The 18,920-nt window shown below is 39.3% G+C and overlaps 1 protein-coding gene across 1 annotated transcript in view; it reads left to right on the top strand.

Annotated features, from left to right (window-relative positions):
- Positions 1–18,920, top strand: part of INPP5D (inositol polyphosphate-5-phosphatase D) — a 99,623-nt gene that overhangs the window by 54,783 nt on the left and 25,920 nt on the right. Inside the window, 1 exon segment of the mRNA XM_042460630.1 lies at positions 2,135–2,231. Within this exon segment, the coding sequence (XP_042316564.1) occupies positions 2,135–2,231 (97 nt within the window).

Raw genomic sequence — 18,920 nt, 5'->3', positions numbered from 1 at the left:
TTTCCCAACCTACACATTTAACAGAAATAGTTATATTATCTGCAGTGCATTTCACAAATCTGAAAATTAATCAGAGAGAAAAGTAAACTCTGTGTGTGTATGTGTGTGTGCTATCGAGAGAAAGAGAAATAAACATAAATATATATGGAGCAATTGCTTACATTATACAAACATCTAGAAAAGTGTGTATTAAAAAGCACAAATGTGAAGAAATGCACTAGAAAATGTATACAAATAGGGGCACCTAGGAAGAAAAACTGCAAATTGATGTGAAAATGGTCTAGAACAAATGTAACATTGGATATTGAGAGAATGCGCCAAATCTGTCAGATATGACAGGTTCTTCCTTTCCTATCAACAAATGTATTAAGCATCAACTCTTGTAACCACAATGTACCTGCATATTTCTGCTGTTCCTTAATTAATCTGGCCTAATATCAGTGCAGCCAAGCCTCTTTTGAACATCTTTTAACACTGCTTCATTTTGTGGCTTGGAGTGAGGCTTTTCAAAAACTGAGCATTTTTAGTTGTCTGCTGTGAGTTTTGCACATTGAACTGTGGAACGGCCTGCCAGATGAGATCCATCTACTGTACTTACATCCTTAGACAGCTTTAAAAAGGCTGTTAAGATGGATCTCTTCCAGTAGGCCTTCCCAGAATAGAGAACCCAGCCTTAGAAAAATGTCTGGGAAAGATACTGCTGCTCCCACTGATTGTTTGTTGGTATGATGTTGTTGACCTTCTGGTCAGTTTTTAACTTGTATGTTTGTTTGTTTGTTGTTGTTTTCTGTTTTTTAAATATTGCATTGGATTTAATACTTTTTTAAGGAGGGGAGGGTACCAGGGATTTTATATGTTTTGTCTTTTTAACTTTGTTAGCTGCCCCGATTGTTCTCAGAGGGGTGGGATACAAATAAATATTATTATTATTATTATTATTATTATTATTATTATTATTATTAATGAAGTATCATGAAATATTTTTGTTTGATTATTACATCAAACCTTTGAGGAAGCAAAGGTGGTATATTTAAACAAGGGGAAAGCAGATGCTAAAAATGACTTATCTTAAAATACTTCTTTCTTCAAAGTAACTGCTTTCTTGTTACTCTTGTTAGTGAAATTTTTGGTGCTATGTGGATTAATTCCTTGGGAAATATATTAGTAAATTAAGCAATATATTATATTGTAGTAATATCATATTTAGCATTTGTGGGTGAATCCTAGAGCATATTGTGAGAATGTATATATGCATGCAATACTTAACTTATTCATAATTAAAGCAGAAGGTTTTTTAAAATCGGGCTGGATGTTGTCTTCTTTTAAAGTATTTTAAACACCTTTCTCTTTTTAACTATATTTTATTTTTATGCAATCTGTTTTAATGTTGTAATAATTTAATTCTGTTTTAATGTAACATATTTCTATGTTTTTAATTGTACAGTATTTTAACTTGTAAGCCACTCTGAGTCCCAGTTTTAGGGGAAAGGGCAGGATATAAACAACAACAACAACAACAACAACGTTAGACATAATTGGTTATGCCAGTGTTTCCAAAAACTATCCTTGTCAGTAAAATTGTCATTAAGTTAGAAGGACTTATACGGTTCTGCTTGTAAATAGAATGTAGGAGTGGCAGGCATCCAGGAATGTCAGGTGCATTTGCAAGTACATAAATCCTTTTATTACCATTACAATTTTACTAAAAGGATTAAAACTGAGGTTGACCATTAAAACAATAGCACTGGAAGATATTTTTCATTTGCCTGAAAACCTCTGTGTGAATAGACAGAAGTTAGTTGATTCATACAGGGAAATTCAGCTTTCATGTTTCTAAGCTTTTTGAAGAAAATCATCACTTGAGTTCTGCATTATATATGTTTGCCTGAATCCTATCCATGGTCTCAACTAGAGTAGACCTACTGAATCAATTGCTGAATGGTGAGTCAACATACAGATCTCATTGATTTAATGGGTCTGTTTTGGCTGGAGATATCAATAGCATTCAGGCTTTGAATCTGAAATTCCCTATGCTCCACATCTTCTGCCTCATTTAAGAAATATTTTGCTCAATTAGTTCTAGTTAGGGGCAGACTGATTTCTTTATGTCTCTGCTTTTATTTTTCCCTCTCAGGCAACAAAGGTGCTGTTGGGGTGTCCTTCATGTTTAATGGAACCTCTTTTGGCTTTGTGAACAGCCATTTGACTTCAGGAAGTGAAAAGAAACAGAGGTAAATTTATAGTATCTTTCTGAGAGCTACTGGAAAGAAAGCTGTTGTTGCTGATACAGACATTCCTGTCATCACAAATAGTTAAATGAAATGTGGGGAGGAATCCTATTTGAATAGTAAAAGGGACATGTAGAAGAAGGGAACTGACTTTTATACACACAAACACACATGTTACATCCCTGTAGTTAAATCCTTCAGCCATTATTTAAGATTATAAGGGAAGAGAAGCCTCTGGAGTTCAGTGAATTTTGGGCAGAATAAATTCCAGATGGCAAAGATTTTCATTAGCTTAGCATTCTTATCAGGGTTTCTCAACAATCAAAATACATAGTTTCCAGTCGTTTTTTCATATTTTCAAATATTTTCCTACCATTTTTGAATATTTTCAAATATTCTTTCCTGTTTTCCACAAAGAAAATGCTGTTTCCTGCACAAAAAAATGCTGTTTTCTGCACAAAAACAACCATGTCTGAATTTTGCACAGAATAAATCCTGAGTTGCAAATACTGTGGTGTTCAAAGACTTTCTCACAGCAGAATGAAAACTGTTGAAATTACTAGTTGCTATCTTCAAGAAGAATCTTAGGAGTTTATCAAACGGGAGGAATTTCTCTTAAACTCGAATGAAAAGAAAGTGGGGCCATAACACATTCACATGAATTCGCTAGTTTAGCTAATTTACATGAATGCAAATTACGTTCGAACTGGCTTCCCATTGCCTGAAAATAGCATGTCCTTGCCCGAATTTGCATGTGGTAGTCAAATAACGTGAACCCCCATGATTGCGTTCAAACTGACTCCCGAAATTGTGTGTGGTTGTCTATCACGCAAGAACGTGAAACCCCATGATTGCGTACGGATTGCCATTGGATTATACTTCCAATTTCCCTTGTCTGATAAACTCCAATGTGAAGAATTACAGGATTGCAGCTTAAGGGCTCATCCAGACAGACCAAATGTGCTGATCTAGCGGTGAGTTTCTCTGAAGTATGTAGTACTTCCTCCCCAAAGATCTAAATGGCATTCTGCTAATTGCATATTTTTTCAACTCAGTCCCCCCACTTTTTTATTTCTGTTAAAAAAACTTGGCATTTAAAAACTAATATCTTCCAGGTGCATTTCAAATATTGCAGTTCATAAAGGCAGTGAACATTTGGGTTCATTTATAGTAAATATTCTGGCCTGTGCTTAGCACTATGTGGTGTTGCATTGCTTTGCATTGTGTTGCTTTGCTTTTTCCTCTTCTTTTCTTTTAAACCTCTCTAGATTAGTCCTAGTGAATCAAGTTGAAATAGTGAAATGGAAAGGAGGGAGCAAATGCCACTTAATGCTATTCTGAAGAGGGTTAAAGAAAAGAAATTAAAAAGAGGCATGGGGAAGACTCTGGCAGTTACTGAATAATACTGCTGTTACACCTATGAACCAAGAATAGCATATGTTTACTGTGGTATGACTAGTGCATACAAAAAAGATTTATTTATTTATTTATTTATGGTATTTATACCCTATGGTATTTATATATTATACAATAACTGGAAAATTTAGCAAGTCACCAAATGGACAATCTGAAGTAATAAGTGTCCATAATAAATAAATGGCTGCTCTGATGCTATTTCTTAGTTTAGAGACTTACGGTACTGTGTGTAGGGTATATGCCCTTTCCCCTTTTGAAGAATATGCCAGCCCACATAACCACTGATTAACCAAAATGACTCCTACCTTTTAGTGAAGTGCAAGAAATTTATTTATTTTTTAAAAAGAAGATGAGCTCTTGGATTCATCGCGTGAGCAGGAATGGGCAACTTGACATGGTCCTGTAAACCAAAGGATTACTGCACTATTTGGAAAAAGAATTTCAGCTTTCATCTTAGTGCTAATGTTGTGGAGAATTTAGAAAAATAAAACAGCGGCTTTTAAGAAGATGAAAAATATGTCTGGAAAAACCACTGAAAATAGAAGGGAAATTCAGGAGGAGTGAGGGGATATGACACCCCTACACCAATATCCCAGCCCAAATCACCAGTAGACACCCACACATGAACCGAAATAACCTGTTTTTATGAACCACACTGCTGCAGTTAAAAAACAGTCAGGAGGCAGCATTTGGAAGGAAAAATGAGAAGAGATTATATTAAATGTCACAGAACAATGCAGCACAAATTGTTCAAAATGACCCTGTCTAGATGAGTTCCCAGCTGGTGTCCATCAGTACATTTGTGATAGTAAAGTTCATAAATTGCATGCTACATGAAGAAGTGCTTTTTTTAAAATTCTCTCTCAAATCAACTAGCAGTTAATTTGACCAGATGTCCCTGAATTTTAGTATGATAAGAGCGAGAAGAATATGTCCCTATTCATTTTCTCCACATCATTTCTAATTTTATAATAAACCTCCATAATATCTCCTGGTCACCTTTTTTTTCTGAACCAAAAGTTCACATTCTTCAGTGTTTCCTCATATAGAAGATGATCCAAATCCCTGGGCATATTTCTTGACTTTTTCTGCCCCTTTCCAACCCTGCAGTACCCTTTTTGGGCATCCAAATGTCTATTATGGAGTGGTATCCCAAATGTTGTCACACTGTCATATTTTCATAAGGATTTTATGAAACAGTTTCTTGGTTCTCTATTTTCTTTCTGTATGGGGAATCAGGGATGGAGAAAAACTCTGGAGTTTATCACACGGGGACAAATTGCAAAATCCTGTGCAGAAATAGGATGTAAAAAACAGGAAAAAATGCAAAAGTGGGTTGATTTTCACACACGAAGGGGTTAATGTGACATTAACCCAAACAGAAAATAGGCAAAACCCGCCCCTTTTTACTTTCTGGATTTTCCGAAAATAAAAAGGAGTGGGTTTTGTCTAGTTTCCATTCAGGTTAATGTTGCATTAATTCTGATTAACACTAACGTTGTCTGAAAAACAACTCACTTTTGTGTGTGTGTGGGGGGTCTACTTTCTGTTCAGATCAACCCCAAATGTGATCTAAAAAACTATCCGTTTTTGAAGGTTTTTTTCAGTTTAAATCCAGTTTCTGCATGGGATTCGCCTGTGTGATAAACTCTTTAGAGAGGAAAAGTACAGGAGGAGAAGAAAATCTGGTGCCTTTCTTCCTCCATGTTTTCTTTTGCTAAAGTTAGACCAGAATTTTCCTTCCCCAAATCTCAGCAAAACACATGAAAGGTCCCTAAAATACTGAATTTGGGCATCCCTGGCTGCAGCAGGCTTGCACATGCCCAAAGCATCCACATCTATGTACTTTTTGACCCAAATATCTTGTGGCCAGGGAAAGATAAACAGGCCTTCTGAAGTTCTGGGCTCATGCTTCTGCCTCAAGAATAATGGGAATGAAGATCTCCCTCCTTTTGGTGACACATCAGAAGAGTCCTTAGAGTCCTCATATTTTATTTTCCTAGGGAGAGAAAGTTACTGCACAAGAGCTGCCATATAGCCACACCATCCCCAACCATAAACACACAATGTAGCTAGATAATTCAGACATTTGGAACTGTACAATCCCTTCATAGAAAAGGAAAGAAGAATAGCAGATAATTGGTTTGTGTGTTTGGCGGTGTTGTGCTTGTGGTTCATAAGGGAACAGTCTAGTAAGAGAATGATCGCAGAGGGCTTTTAACTGTTTGTTCTTGCTTGTCTTGTTGCTTATAGTTGCTTGTTAGATTCATAGCTCTTTTTGTTCTGCGTACTTCAGAAATAGAAACTATATAAACATGCCTATATAAAGCAATAGAATCAAGAGCTGTGTTTAAGCACATTATTTTTCTTTCTTTCCCTGCCCCAATTTCAGTTTCCTGCAGCATTTTCTAATTCCCATGGCAACACATACTGCAGGGTCTCCCTTCTGTCCCCCAGCATTCTCATTTTAGTGGTGCAGGCAAGGCGCTTGTTCAAGGTGGTGATTCTGGAATATATGTGCTGGGAAACTGGAGAAAAACCAATTTTCTTAATTTTCTTGTTGTGATGCAGTAGCTTAGAGAACAGATAAACATTTGTATGTACTTTGATATGATAACACTGTGGAGATTACCGCACTAGGGTAAAAGTGTTCCCCAATGCGTTCTCACGGGCGCGAGCCTGGAACGTGATGAGGGCCAGAACAGAACGCTCAGTTTTACCGCACAGCGGAACGCCGCCGTCGCCGCCGGGCTTGTCCAAATGTTTCCAAATGTGGTTCCAGGGAGGCCATTTCTGGGAACGGATTCCCAGAAATGGCCTCCCTGGAACACATTGGAACAAGTTTGGAATGCCCGGCGGCGACGGCGGCGTTCCGCTGTGCGGTAAACTAGCGTCTGGCCCTCCACGTCCAGCTCGCGCCCGTGAGAACGCATTGGGGAACGATTTTTACCTAGTGCGGTAATCTCCTGTGTCTAAAACTTAAAAGAATATCACGATCCGTCTGATCTTGGAAGCTAAGCAGGTCAGCCCTGTTTTGTACTTGGATGAGGCCTGTAGGCTATATTTCAGGGGAAGGAACTGAATTCGGCGCCGGAACAGACAGCCCCAAAATAAAGCTGCTTTGGTCACTCTTGGAAGTGTGCTGTTAAATGATGCATGCATCCTAAGGAGCTGGAAGCCGCGCCAAAGACATGCTCAATCCTAAGGACTGAACGCAGCTTTGGTGCAGCTTCTGGCATCTTAAGATGATGTGTCATTTAAAACAGCATACTTCCAAAGAGACCGAAAGCATTTAATTTTTGCCCCATCGTTCAGGCCCTTCCATACCTAAAAATCCATGACATCATGGAGTCAGCCATAAGTAGCCAGGTGACTTGGAGGCATGTAGTCACATGGTAACACTACAGGAGCTGCAGTCAAGAAATCAGAGAAGTAGACAAGATCCTAAAGGATAAAGCATTAACGTTAGAATCATGAGCCTTAAACAACTGAGCACTAAATTAGATTCATCCAAGCCACTGTATTCCCTATCACTAGGGTTGCCATAGTCAAGACCTCCTAAACTGGGACAATGTAGGACAAATGTAGGACAAAATTTTCAATGTAGGCACATTTTTTTTAAAATGGAGGACACACACAAAAATTGATGTCTTTTAAAAAAAATCATATAAATGCATGTTTCTTAGGCATGATCAAAATGGAGGACATTTGGCATTACCTAGACGAGAGAGAAATGTGCTTCCCTTTCTGGCCAAAAACCAGAAGAGGAGGAAGAGTGGAAGACAGCAAGAGGAGGAAAGGAGAAGAAGAAAAGGAGGAAGAAAGAAGAGAGGAGAAGAGGGGACAGGCGGAGGAGTGAAAGAAGAGGAAGAAGGAAGATAGTGAGAGAAGAGACGGATGCGAAAGACGAAGCAAGAGATAAGCGGCGGTTAGGATATGCCGGGACGAATCAGACTATGCCGCGACGTACTAATTTCTGCCTCCCTCTCTGTACTCCTTTAACTCTTTTTCTGCTCTTTTCTCTCTTCCTCTTCTTCTTCGTCTCCCTCATTTTACTTTCTGCCTCACCCTTTGCCCTCCTCTCCCCTCCCTCCCCCGCCTCTTCCCGGCTCTCGCCCTTCCCTCTTCTCGCGGATGCCATCGGCAGGGAAAGGGGCCTCGCTAGGCGAGGCCCTTTGGCCCTGTCAGGCCCCTCCCTCACCGGCAGAGGAGGCGGCAAGGCAGGGGAAGGGCCTCGCTGAGAGGCCCTTTGGCCCTGCCTGCGCGTCCCGTCGCTGGGAGGGGGGGAAATCCCAGGGCGGCAACCGGGGCAGGACCGTGTGGACCCGCCCCAAACCGGGAAAGTCCCACCCCCAGCAGGATATGGCAACCCTACCTATCATATCACCATAAAATATGAGAGCTAGACAATGAGAAAGCAGAGAGAAAGAAACTCATTTTGAGATGTTGTCTGAAAGAGTGTTGAGGATCCATGGGTGGCCAAAAAGACAAACAATACTCTAGAAGAAATCAAGCTTGAACTCCCTGGAAGCCAAGGTGAGAAACGGAGACTGTCATACTTTGGACATCATAAGAAGGCATGACCCATTAAGGAAAACAAAGTTGAGAAAGGTGAATGCAGCAGAAAGAAAGACTGTGTGCCAGATGGCTGGACTCAATAAGGAGATCAGGGCCTGAACGCCTGAACCCCAGACACCGCAGCAGAGCTAGGAGGAGGTGAGGGGTCTGAGATGTCTCATCCAAGAGTCGCCATGAGTCAAGGTCGACTCAAGGGCAGTTAACACAACAAAATATGCCCAAATAAATTTCAATTCCAAATGAATAATGAGTGTATTTCTAGTCATAGTTCTGGTTCCAGGTCAGGACTGTTCAGGTCCTGAGAATTCAGGCCAAAATTTGAGACTAGTGATGATGGCCCTTGTAATGTCACAGGAGACTGACCTTGTGATGTTACAAGAGTGATTTTTAAGAGGGGCAGCCCCGGTGATGTCAGTAAGCAATACAGTTAAGTGTCAGATGCAGCTGCGTGGGCTAACAAATAAGGACATATAAATATTCACATACTTTTCAAGTGAACACTCTCACCTTGAGTTTCCTCCCCCTCCGCCCCTGAGAACCAAAGAAGATGGTTTAGACCCTAAGACTCAGGGCCATGCCTGAGATCTGACAAGCGTAATTAATACACAGTGATGGACACTAAGAGACTGATACACTTATTGTCATACAATGGCCTGTTACAGACAGCCAAAATAAAGCTGCTTCGAGTCACAGTGGAGGTATGGTGTTTCAATGATCATGCGTCCTAAGAGTCCAGAAGCCACACCAAAGCCACGCTCCAGTCTGGAGCATGGCTTTGGTGCGACTTCAGACTCTTAGGACGCATGCATCATGAAACACCATACCTCCACTGTGACTCGAAGCAGCTTATTTGGCTGTCTGTAACAGGCCAAGGCATTCACTCAAGAAAATCCAGAATCACAGAAGCCTTTCTGTTCCCAGTGTTTGACTGGGCAGAAATGATAATTTTTCAGTGGTTTGAAAGCAGTATTATAGAACTGTCATCTCGCAAGGGAACATATATCTTCATTTGTTCTACATAGTGTTTGGTCAAATTATATAGCACCTTTTATGTCAAGGTAAATCTGAAGGAAACAAAAGAAAAGAGTAGTGTTGCAATACATTGCTGTTTTGTTGTAAATGATATCAGATATCATATGCAAGTACACATCTGTGCTTGGAGCAGTTTTGAGATTAAAAAAAGGAAAAGTGTGAATATCCACTTTTAGGGGCAGTGAGGAATGTATGGTCCTCCAAGTGTTGTTGGTATAAAGTTTCCATTAGCACAGCCATGATAGTGGATGATGAGAGTTCTAGTACAGCAACCTCTGTAAGCTTCCCTGGATTAGAGGTATCTTTTTAAAAATATTGTAAAAGTAGCACAATCTTCTTTTCTATCCCTGTTTATGTAAACACCTTTTAACTTTTCAGTCTTTGGCTTTCTCTTTAAATCCAATTACTCAAATACTAGGTAAGTTAATGTAAGTAAGCTCTATAAAGGAAGCTGCATGTCTTTTCTTTCCATGTAACAATATATCCTGTAAATCAAGTCTTTCATAGGCTATAAGGTGTGTGTGTGTGTGTGTTGGTGTGTGTGTGGTGTATCACAAGTAAGGAAGTTTGATCATAGACCAATGTTTGACATACGTAATGTGTCAAACACAGTTAAGGAAGGAGACCAAATGATTTTTATCATGGCATTGTTTGTGGAATTCCATATGTGACAGCAGGACTATGTATCACGCATTGAGACTGATTATTTTATTATTATTATCACTCTATATATTCTTACAAGAGTATATTGTTGATATGTGTGTATTAGCCTTATGCGTTAAGATCATAATGCATAAGGCTGTATACAAACCATATCAACAATAACACTTGTAAGTTTGTATTGTTTATGGCTCTGTTGTTCTATCCCTGGTTTTCTCACCGTATTATTTACTGTCCCTTAAACTTTTTAATTATCTGTTGGAATTCTGTTGCTCTGGTTTTCTGTTTTTTTGCTGAGAATAATAAATAAAAGCATGGGAACAATATAACAAATTAAGTATGAAGGGGAAACTTCAATTGCAGGTTCAAGAATGGAAGCATCATGAATGAATACAACACTTATTTACTGACCAGTGGCAATCCGATGTCAGCACTAAATGTGAGCAACTTGACACTGTAGAAAACTTTATACATATTTGGAACATCTACTAGCACAGCATAAACCATCAAAAACATACAAGAGTTTGGAAATATACATTAGCCAATCATGAAACAGCATCATTTAGCTATATGGAAATTACAAAGCAAGCACCATGTAAAAAACTATTCATGTTAAACTTTTTCATTCCTTCAGTTGTATTGTAAATTAGACAGTTGGTTGATAGGGTCAAAAACTCTGCTTACTGCTTCTCCTTAGATTCCTATGCGCTTAAATAATGCACCACTAAACATTTCATTGATTCAGAATCCCTTTCTTTTTAGCATAACTCTGCTATCCTTTAGTCTTAACATCAGCCTCTGGTCTTCCCCTTCAGTATGCAATAAAACAGTCTATTAAGCATATTTCTCTTTTTTGTTTATTGGCGAACCAGAATTATACAAGTATTCTGCGTTTTCTGTCACGCGCGGACAAGAAGTTGAATCCATTTAACATCACTCACCGCTTACTCATCCTCTGGCTAGGAGACCTGAATTACCGCTTAGAGTTACCCCCAACGGTAGAAACCCCCCTTTTCTTTCTATGAAACATAGTACTTAGCATTTGATGTGTTTAGAATACTTTGCACACATAGTTTTTACAAAACTTCTGTAAGTTGGCCTGTATTATTATTTCCACCATAAAAATGAAGAGTTGAACAGAGAGGATGCCTGGCATCTAGAAATTGATAGATGAAAAAACTTGAACTAGGACCTGTCAACCTCTCATTTATATAGGCATACATAATTTCAGTGGTGAACTCACTGCTGAAGCACTCACCTCATTTGCATCCATGCATAACGTTTTTTGGATTCAACTCCCAACAAACCTAGATTTTTTTATTTTACTGAAGCTAAACCTACATCACCAATTGGCGGCTCATATGTCAATCACAAAGTCACTTCTTCCCCTTTTCTTCAGAGTAGGTTGTTAAGAAAAAATAAACACAACAACAACAAAAGCCTTAAAAAGTAAAGCTCTGAACTATATGTTGGGGAAGTTACTAACTGGGATACATCCTAAAATCCCAAAGCAGTGGTCTTGTTTGGGAGATTTTGGGAGACATAGTCCAACAAGTAACTTTCCTAATTTTAAGCAAGCATGATTGAAAATTCAAACATATCCTCAAGTATGGTGAACAGATTACCAAGAAGAGGCACTTTCTATAATATAAGAGTCCATCCTTACTCCTGTCTCCAAATATATCTCTATGGTACCTTTGTATTATTGCACACAAGGACTGCTTACAGACAATGTAGTTATTGTGAATCATAGTGGCTCATTCACTCAGTTTTACAGGGGGTCCACAGATGTTGCATCCTATGGTAATATGTGTTTCCAAGTACTGCTTTCATTCACCCACCACCCCCCTCACCACCTAACTCTTTATTGAGGACAAAATGTAGCACATCTCACAGGTATAGATGTCCTTTGACACCTTTCCATCCTTTCAAAAGAGAGGTGTTGTTTCGATATGGCAGCCAGTGACCTTCAAACAGGTGTCAGCATATGTTCAATATAACAAGCAAGTTGCATTGATTCTGGCCACATCATGAATTCCATAGAGTTTTTCTTAGGCAAGAAATGCTCAGAGGGTTTGTCATGCCTTCTTCTGAGATATCTTCCTTTCAAGTACTAACCTTGCCTGATTCTTCTTAGCTTCCAAGATCAGATAATAGCTGATGATCAGGGTAACCTTGCATTCGGCCAGTGGTGTGTGTGTGTGTGTGGTGTGTGTGTGTTTTCTTAAATGTGTTTTCGGTAGCACTGGGATGTTCTCCTGTTATAATTTTTTTTAAAATGTAAAATGGAAAGTATTAATAACAAGATATGTCAGGGAAAGTATTTGTTCCTAGAAGCCAAGAGGACTAAACTAAGACTGTATGTTTTTGGACAAGCATAAGAAGACATAACTCACTAGAAAGACATAATGCTTGGCAAGACAGAAGGCAGCAGGAAAGAGAGTACAATCACATTACAGATGGATAGACTCACTCAAGGAAACAGTCCACAGACCTGAGCAAGAGCTATTGCTCTTGGAAGGGGACTTGGAAGTCCTCTCATTCATAGGACTGTCATGAGTTGAGTTGACTTGACAGATGAATACACCACAGAGAGGGACACACACGATAACAACCGTCATTCTAAAAGCTAGAAGTCCTTTGCAACTAAAGGTGAACTATGTTATTCAGAATCTTCATCATCATCATCATCATCCACAATTTAGGTAGCACCACCAGTGTACAAGGGGCTTCATAAATTAAACAACAACAAAATATGCCTTGCCAAAGCCTTACACCAACACAAACACAGAGAAGGAAAGAATAATGTAAATATAAACTATACAATACAACTGTAAACCAATGGTCCAGATAGAATACAAAAAATACAGTATAAAAAACAAACTGAAAATACTATAATCCAAATAACAAGAGATAAAACAGTATTAAAACAATATTAAACTAAAACTGCAAAGCGTTGGAAAATATTTGCTTTAATTATCAGCATAGGCTTCACATTGGATCAGAGCACTTCTTCTCGGTGGGACAGAGTTTCAAAACCCTTTTCCTATGTGCCACTTCCTTAATCTAAAGCAGCATGTCCCATGTTGCTATGAGTGCCCACAAAATAAAAAATACAGGGGGAAACACTCCCTAAAAAAAGAGAAAAAAACCTCCACCAGCAACAAAACCCAGCAGCATTTGAAAGTCTGTATAATCTAATCAGAAAACATTGACAGAGAAAGGTTGTGCCAAATCAGCACTGCAGCTCAGCCAAGGGAGAAAGTGTCAAATATGCAATGACAACAGTGATGCTGGACTCTATAATGGATTTTGTGCCCTCAGATGCCATACTGCGTCTACTAGCATTATTAAAGAAAAAAAGACAGAAGGGGTACATCTACCATAACGAATTTTCTCCTTACAGGAAGCAGAGAACATCATCCAAAATCAAACAGCAACAGTACACAGAACTGCTGAATTCTGAACCAACCTCATGGAAAGAAAGACAAAGGTGTTTCTGCAGTTTGGTAAGATATACAGGCTGCTGCTAAGCCACAAATAGACACTGCTTTTCCTTGGCTCTTCTTTTCTCTGACCATTGGAAAAAAAAACTCTTATAAAGAGTTAGTCAATGAGAGACAAAATTTCATTATGTCTTGTTCAGAACTGTCAAGGCTGGTGTATCTTGGCAGTTCCTCATATATATCCACTGTGTATTAATACATGTCACCCTCTGCAATAAAATCCGTAAAGAAAATGACCCCATCAGTTGGAAAGATATCACGCAGTATAGCGCCATTAGTGCCATAGTACATAGTTGCTGTGTTGTGTTGTGTACTTCAACCATTTCCGACTTATGGAGAACCTATCATGGGGTTTTTATTGGCACAATTTCTTCGAGGAGGTTTGCAATTGCCCTCCCCTGAGGCTGAGAAAGTGTGACTTGCCCAAGGTCAAGCCAAGTGGAAATTGACCCTGGTCCAGAGTATAGTCCAACATTCAAACCACTATGTCACACTGGCACAGGATAATTTTCATTGGGTTACATAAAATGGATGTAAACAACTGTAAAACTATTTGAACCTGAGGGTTAATTAATTTTAAATACATTTTCTTGGAAGGGGTCTTCCAGAATTGGCCAGGGCCAAAAGCAAAGGGGAGATCAAACATGCCAGCAGTAAAACCTCTATAATAAGTTCTAAGAGAGCAGTTCAGCCTTTAGAATGACCCAAAGGGAACGCCAAATGATATCATGGGGAGAGGAGTAGGAACGCCTAAGGAACCTCAGGGACTTGACAGGAATTTAGAGGGCCATTTGATTCCACACGCCAATGGTTTCCCAGCCCTATTACGATGTATGCACTAAGCCCTTTAATCTATTTTAGAGGAGGAAGAAATAACATTTGCCCCAACCTATCGTTTTGAAAGGAACACCCGGGAGAACTCGCTACACTAAGCAGAAAGCAACAGGGGTACGCCATATATTCTAGCATACGTATTGTAATGTTTCAGGTGGTATCTGATGTCAAACGTTTTCTCTTTTTAGAGACAGTAGAGTGAAGAAGATAACCGAGAGCAGCAAGCCATGGTTGTTTTGGCAAAAGAGGTTTTCTTCTGACAGAGGATGTGTCCATATTGATTCTTCTTTGTTTGCAGTTGAAATACAACTGCCATCCTGGTGATCGAGTGCTCTGGAAATCATATCCCCTGGTGCATGTTGTGTGTCAGTCTTATGGTGGGTAGATAACAGATTGAAAATAGCAGCAAAGCTGGTTTAAAAGGAATGAATCAGAGCAGAATCTGTGGAATGCCTTTCACTGCCAAGTTCTTGCGACACATACATCCTATCCTTCTGGCTTGGAATGTGTGTTCCCTAAACTACAATATATAGTGGAAAAGGGAGAGGAAGATGGCCAAGATAGCTATGAGGACAATGCACTTTTCAGTGTAGAATGCCTTCTTCAGCCCATTACTAAGACAGAAGAGCTAGTCTATCAAGGCCAGTACCTGTGCGGTAGACTACTCTCTGTCAAAATAACTGCAACATCAGCCTGCTGATGTTCTATAATAAACAATTCCAAAATTCTCAGTGACTAGTTAGGGAAGTGATCCCAGCCAAGTGCTCTTGGGAAGTGCCTCATTAGCTAGATAGTAGGAGGCTTATAGGCATCTTTCACAAGAACTCTCAGAACAACAACAACAAAAGTAATCACAGTTAGTAAATCCTAAAGTTACAACAATAATAACATACCAGAACTATATAATGCTATGAAGCTACAATTTCAGTATACACTTAAAAGATCTGGATTATGCCAGTTGCTGAAATGAAGATAAAAAGCAAAAATTTTAGGATTGAATCCAGTTTGGAGTTCCACAATAAGGGTGGCCTCATCCCCCTATGTCAGGAGTGAAACAGTCTAGGACCCCCAGAACTATTTGTATACCTGGGCAGTTCATGTGACAACAATTTGTCCTTCAAGCAACCGACCGCAAGCTGTTTCAGGCTATGCTGCAGGCTTGTGAATGGTCATATGGGTTATTAAGTCCATCTAGTATACAATTGCTCCTTAATGATAAGTCTTTTTAAAAAAATGGATCATTGGCAAAGTCCAGACACATGATAGTATTCTTCTGCCTTCCTTGGGAGGTCAAGAACAAAGGTCTTTAGGACTGCTTTCTTCTTAGGATGCACCACTGATATCATGACAAGCGACCACAGTCCTGTCTTTGCCACATTTGAAGTTGCTGTACCTCACAGTTTGTTTCAAAGAATGTGAGTAAATGCAAAGCAAAGTTTTTTCTTTGTTTCTTTATAAAGAAAAGTGTGCTGATCAGAATGTAGCCTTTCTTTTAAGAGTCTTCTGAAAAGTACTGACTTTTAACCTGCACAGGTGTTGTCTTTTTCTTCAGATGATAAATACACAGACTCTTAGGACAGATTGAATTCCTACAACACTGCAGTGCTACTCTCAAGACAAAATCACAGACAAAATTCTACATTGAGTTCCACCCAGCTGCTTAGAAAGTACAGTTTTCCTGTCTTTTTTGATGATAAAGAAGTTTATCATAATTCTTCATTATTTGGAAGACTGAGTCTCTCTCTCTCTCTCTCTCCTCCTCTCTCCTCCTCCCATCTTCATGTGGACAAGTCCTTTACTTATTTTGGTTGGTTTGGTTTCTGTCTCCTAAGCAGAGTCTGGTTTTTGCACTGGCAAAAAAAAAATGACCTGGAGAGCTGGTATAAAGATTATCTGATCACCAGGAGCGACACAAAATGTTCTAGGACTCTCCAAACTAAATCAGAAAGAACAGAAAACAAATCTAGACCTTTCTCATCATTTTATCAGTTTGGTTCATCCTAATTTTAATATATTTCAAATCCAATGCTCCTTAAGCCTTTGGGATGGGTTGGACAACGCATCACTTCATACCCTCCAGCATTTCACAGATGTAAACCAGGACTATGTGGCCATCGCAGACAGAATGGCCAAGATGCATCTTATAATGAGAAGAACCAAGCTAGGAGAACCTGCAGAATTTGCTTTTGCCTAACCTGCTAGAAGGGAAAGATTCCCCTGCCTCTCCCCTCTGCTTCTCCTGTGAGTTAATGAGTTTAAACTAGTTTTACACTTGAACTCAACAATGTGATTAACAGGTTTATCTCTGACAAACTGGGCGTTATAGGGATGCCATTTTGGGGGGTCTGGGAGTTTTAAGTCCAAGAGCAGCCTTTTAAAACAGTCAGTAAGCCAAAGCCACTTCTGTTTTAAAAATACCCCCTCCAAAAAACCTCAATCCAACCAGGGTGAAAGACACACAGAGAGAGACACACATACACAATCTACTGATCTCAATTCTGAGAAAAAGAACCTCCACACTCAAACCTCCAAAATTACAAAATCATTGAGGGGTCCTTTGGGACCCTGACAAAACACCTTGGGAAGGTCCATAGAGTCCACAGGCGTACTGTTATTCACCCTGGTCATAGTGCCATTCAGACAAAACAATGCAAAAAGAGTCATAGAAACAACTGTCCCCTTATTAACAAAATGCCCTTTCATTTAACTGAACTTAAATTTGAACTTTGCAGCTTGGCTGCACTGTGAATTGCACCAGTAAAAGCATTCGAAGCTCAAAACATTTGTGAAGAGCTCAAACACTGCACAGTGGATTCTGTAAAGAGAACGTACATTACTTAAATGCATTTATGAATTCCAGCATCTGGTGGCTGTGTACTGACAAGTTCATGCCCAAGTGCGTTGATTATGTTGGCCCTCTTGGGGGTCAGACTGAAAAGGAAATAGCATACTGCTTTATCCTTCCTGTTTCACATGTCATTGAGCTCTATGAACCCAGCTCGCACACACACACATGAAAGGAAATATTGGCCTGCACAGAGATTTGCATACATTTCAGGTAACCAGTGTTAGGAAGCTTAAATTAGAATTTAAAATACTGCTATCCTTGAGTAGCGTAGGAAGAACTGTCATTTCTCTTTATCCTCTTGTCCACACATGCACTGAGCTCCTTATGTCTTCTTAACAGGATGAAGTAATAAAAAGACAAAATAAGCATTTGTAAATATCTATGTATATACTATGTATATTATTTTAGAGAGATCCGATACCTGCAGGTGTTTTCCCATTCTTGTCTAGAAAGAGGAATAATGAACAGTTCCCTTCGTTGGCAGTTTTTTATTTTGCAAATGTGGGTGCTTGTTGTACTTTCTCAGCTGGTAAACACGACTTCCTTCTAACACTTTGCAGGCTTTGTAAAGAGCAAGGAGGGAGAAATGAGGAAGGAAATGAGGAGAATTAGTGGTAAAGTTTGTTAAGCCCTTCCTAAGGTAACCAAACATTTTTTTCTATTTATTTTAACAAGGTTGTTATCTGTCAATTTACAGTACAGGAAACATTACTGGTTATTCAAAAGCTGATTTAGGGTAACTGAAGATCACATAAAATGCATACTGAATCATATTGTTGCTTGTACAGTCGTTCCCCCAACTCTCTAATAATGCTGTAACCAGCCCCAAGGGACAGATTACAGACAAGAAATTATCTTGCAGCACATCTTTGCCACTGTTAGTTTCACTTCCTATGTTCAAGAAGGAAGTGAACTTGGCAAACACTCCTCTTTTACATTCTGATGAGCGGGTCACAGCGGAAGTGGGCAATTTTTAGAGTGAGGAGGTTGTAGTGACTGGTCTATAAAGAATTTTTGGGGGTGAACATGCACACACACCATGCCCCTCTGCATCCAGGGGAGATGAGATGAATGATGATGATGATGAGATGGAATGATGATGATGAATAAAAAAAAGGGGAGAGAAAAAAAAGGGAAAGTATATAGAAGGGAAGGGAGGGAAATACATAGGATATGAATATTGGGTAGGCCATCTATATTATATAGATGACTATTTTTCCTAAAATAGATTTATTGAAGCTGACATCTTTAAAATATTCATGCATGTGTACTGAAGCAGTAAGGCCATTGAATCTCTGAAGATGCCACCACAGATGCTGGTAAACGTCAGGAAAATCGTCTAGAACAGGGCCATATAGCCCCGAAAAACCCACAAAAACTATGGATGCCAGCCTGAAGCCTTGACTTCACAGTGATAGAAATGTTTTAAAAGGTTATCAAGGATTACCTCAACACAATTTCTTAAGAAAATGGATCTGGGGCAGAACACTGGAAAGACATCACTGGTCATCACTAGTCATTCTTGGTGTCACTGTGTGATCATTCTCAGTTCAAAGGCTGAGATGGTGGTGTAGGGAGGAGCTAGCTGCATATTGTAAATGCTTGTAAAAATTGTAATCTAACTGCTTCAAAAACAGAGATTCCCCACGGCAGGACGCTGCTGAGAAAGAAAACACCTAGATGATCTGCAGTAAAGGAATTCAGCTTCACTAATGGTGTAAGATTACAGATAATCAGAAACTTAATCAGGCTAGATGAGACACTTACTACTCAGAAATTGGTGAAAGGTTTTCTCGAAGTAATTTTGAGGCAGAAGTG

Source organism: Sceloporus undulatus, chromosome 3 (assembly GCF_019175285.1).
Source record: "Sceloporus undulatus isolate JIND9_A2432 ecotype Alabama chromosome 3, SceUnd_v1.1, whole genome shotgun sequence".
Classification (NCBI taxonomy): Eukaryota; Metazoa; Chordata; class Lepidosauria; order Squamata; family Phrynosomatidae; genus Sceloporus; species Sceloporus undulatus.
Note: the sequence above shows the minus strand (reverse complement) of the source record. Positions and strands in the feature narration are given on the sequence as shown.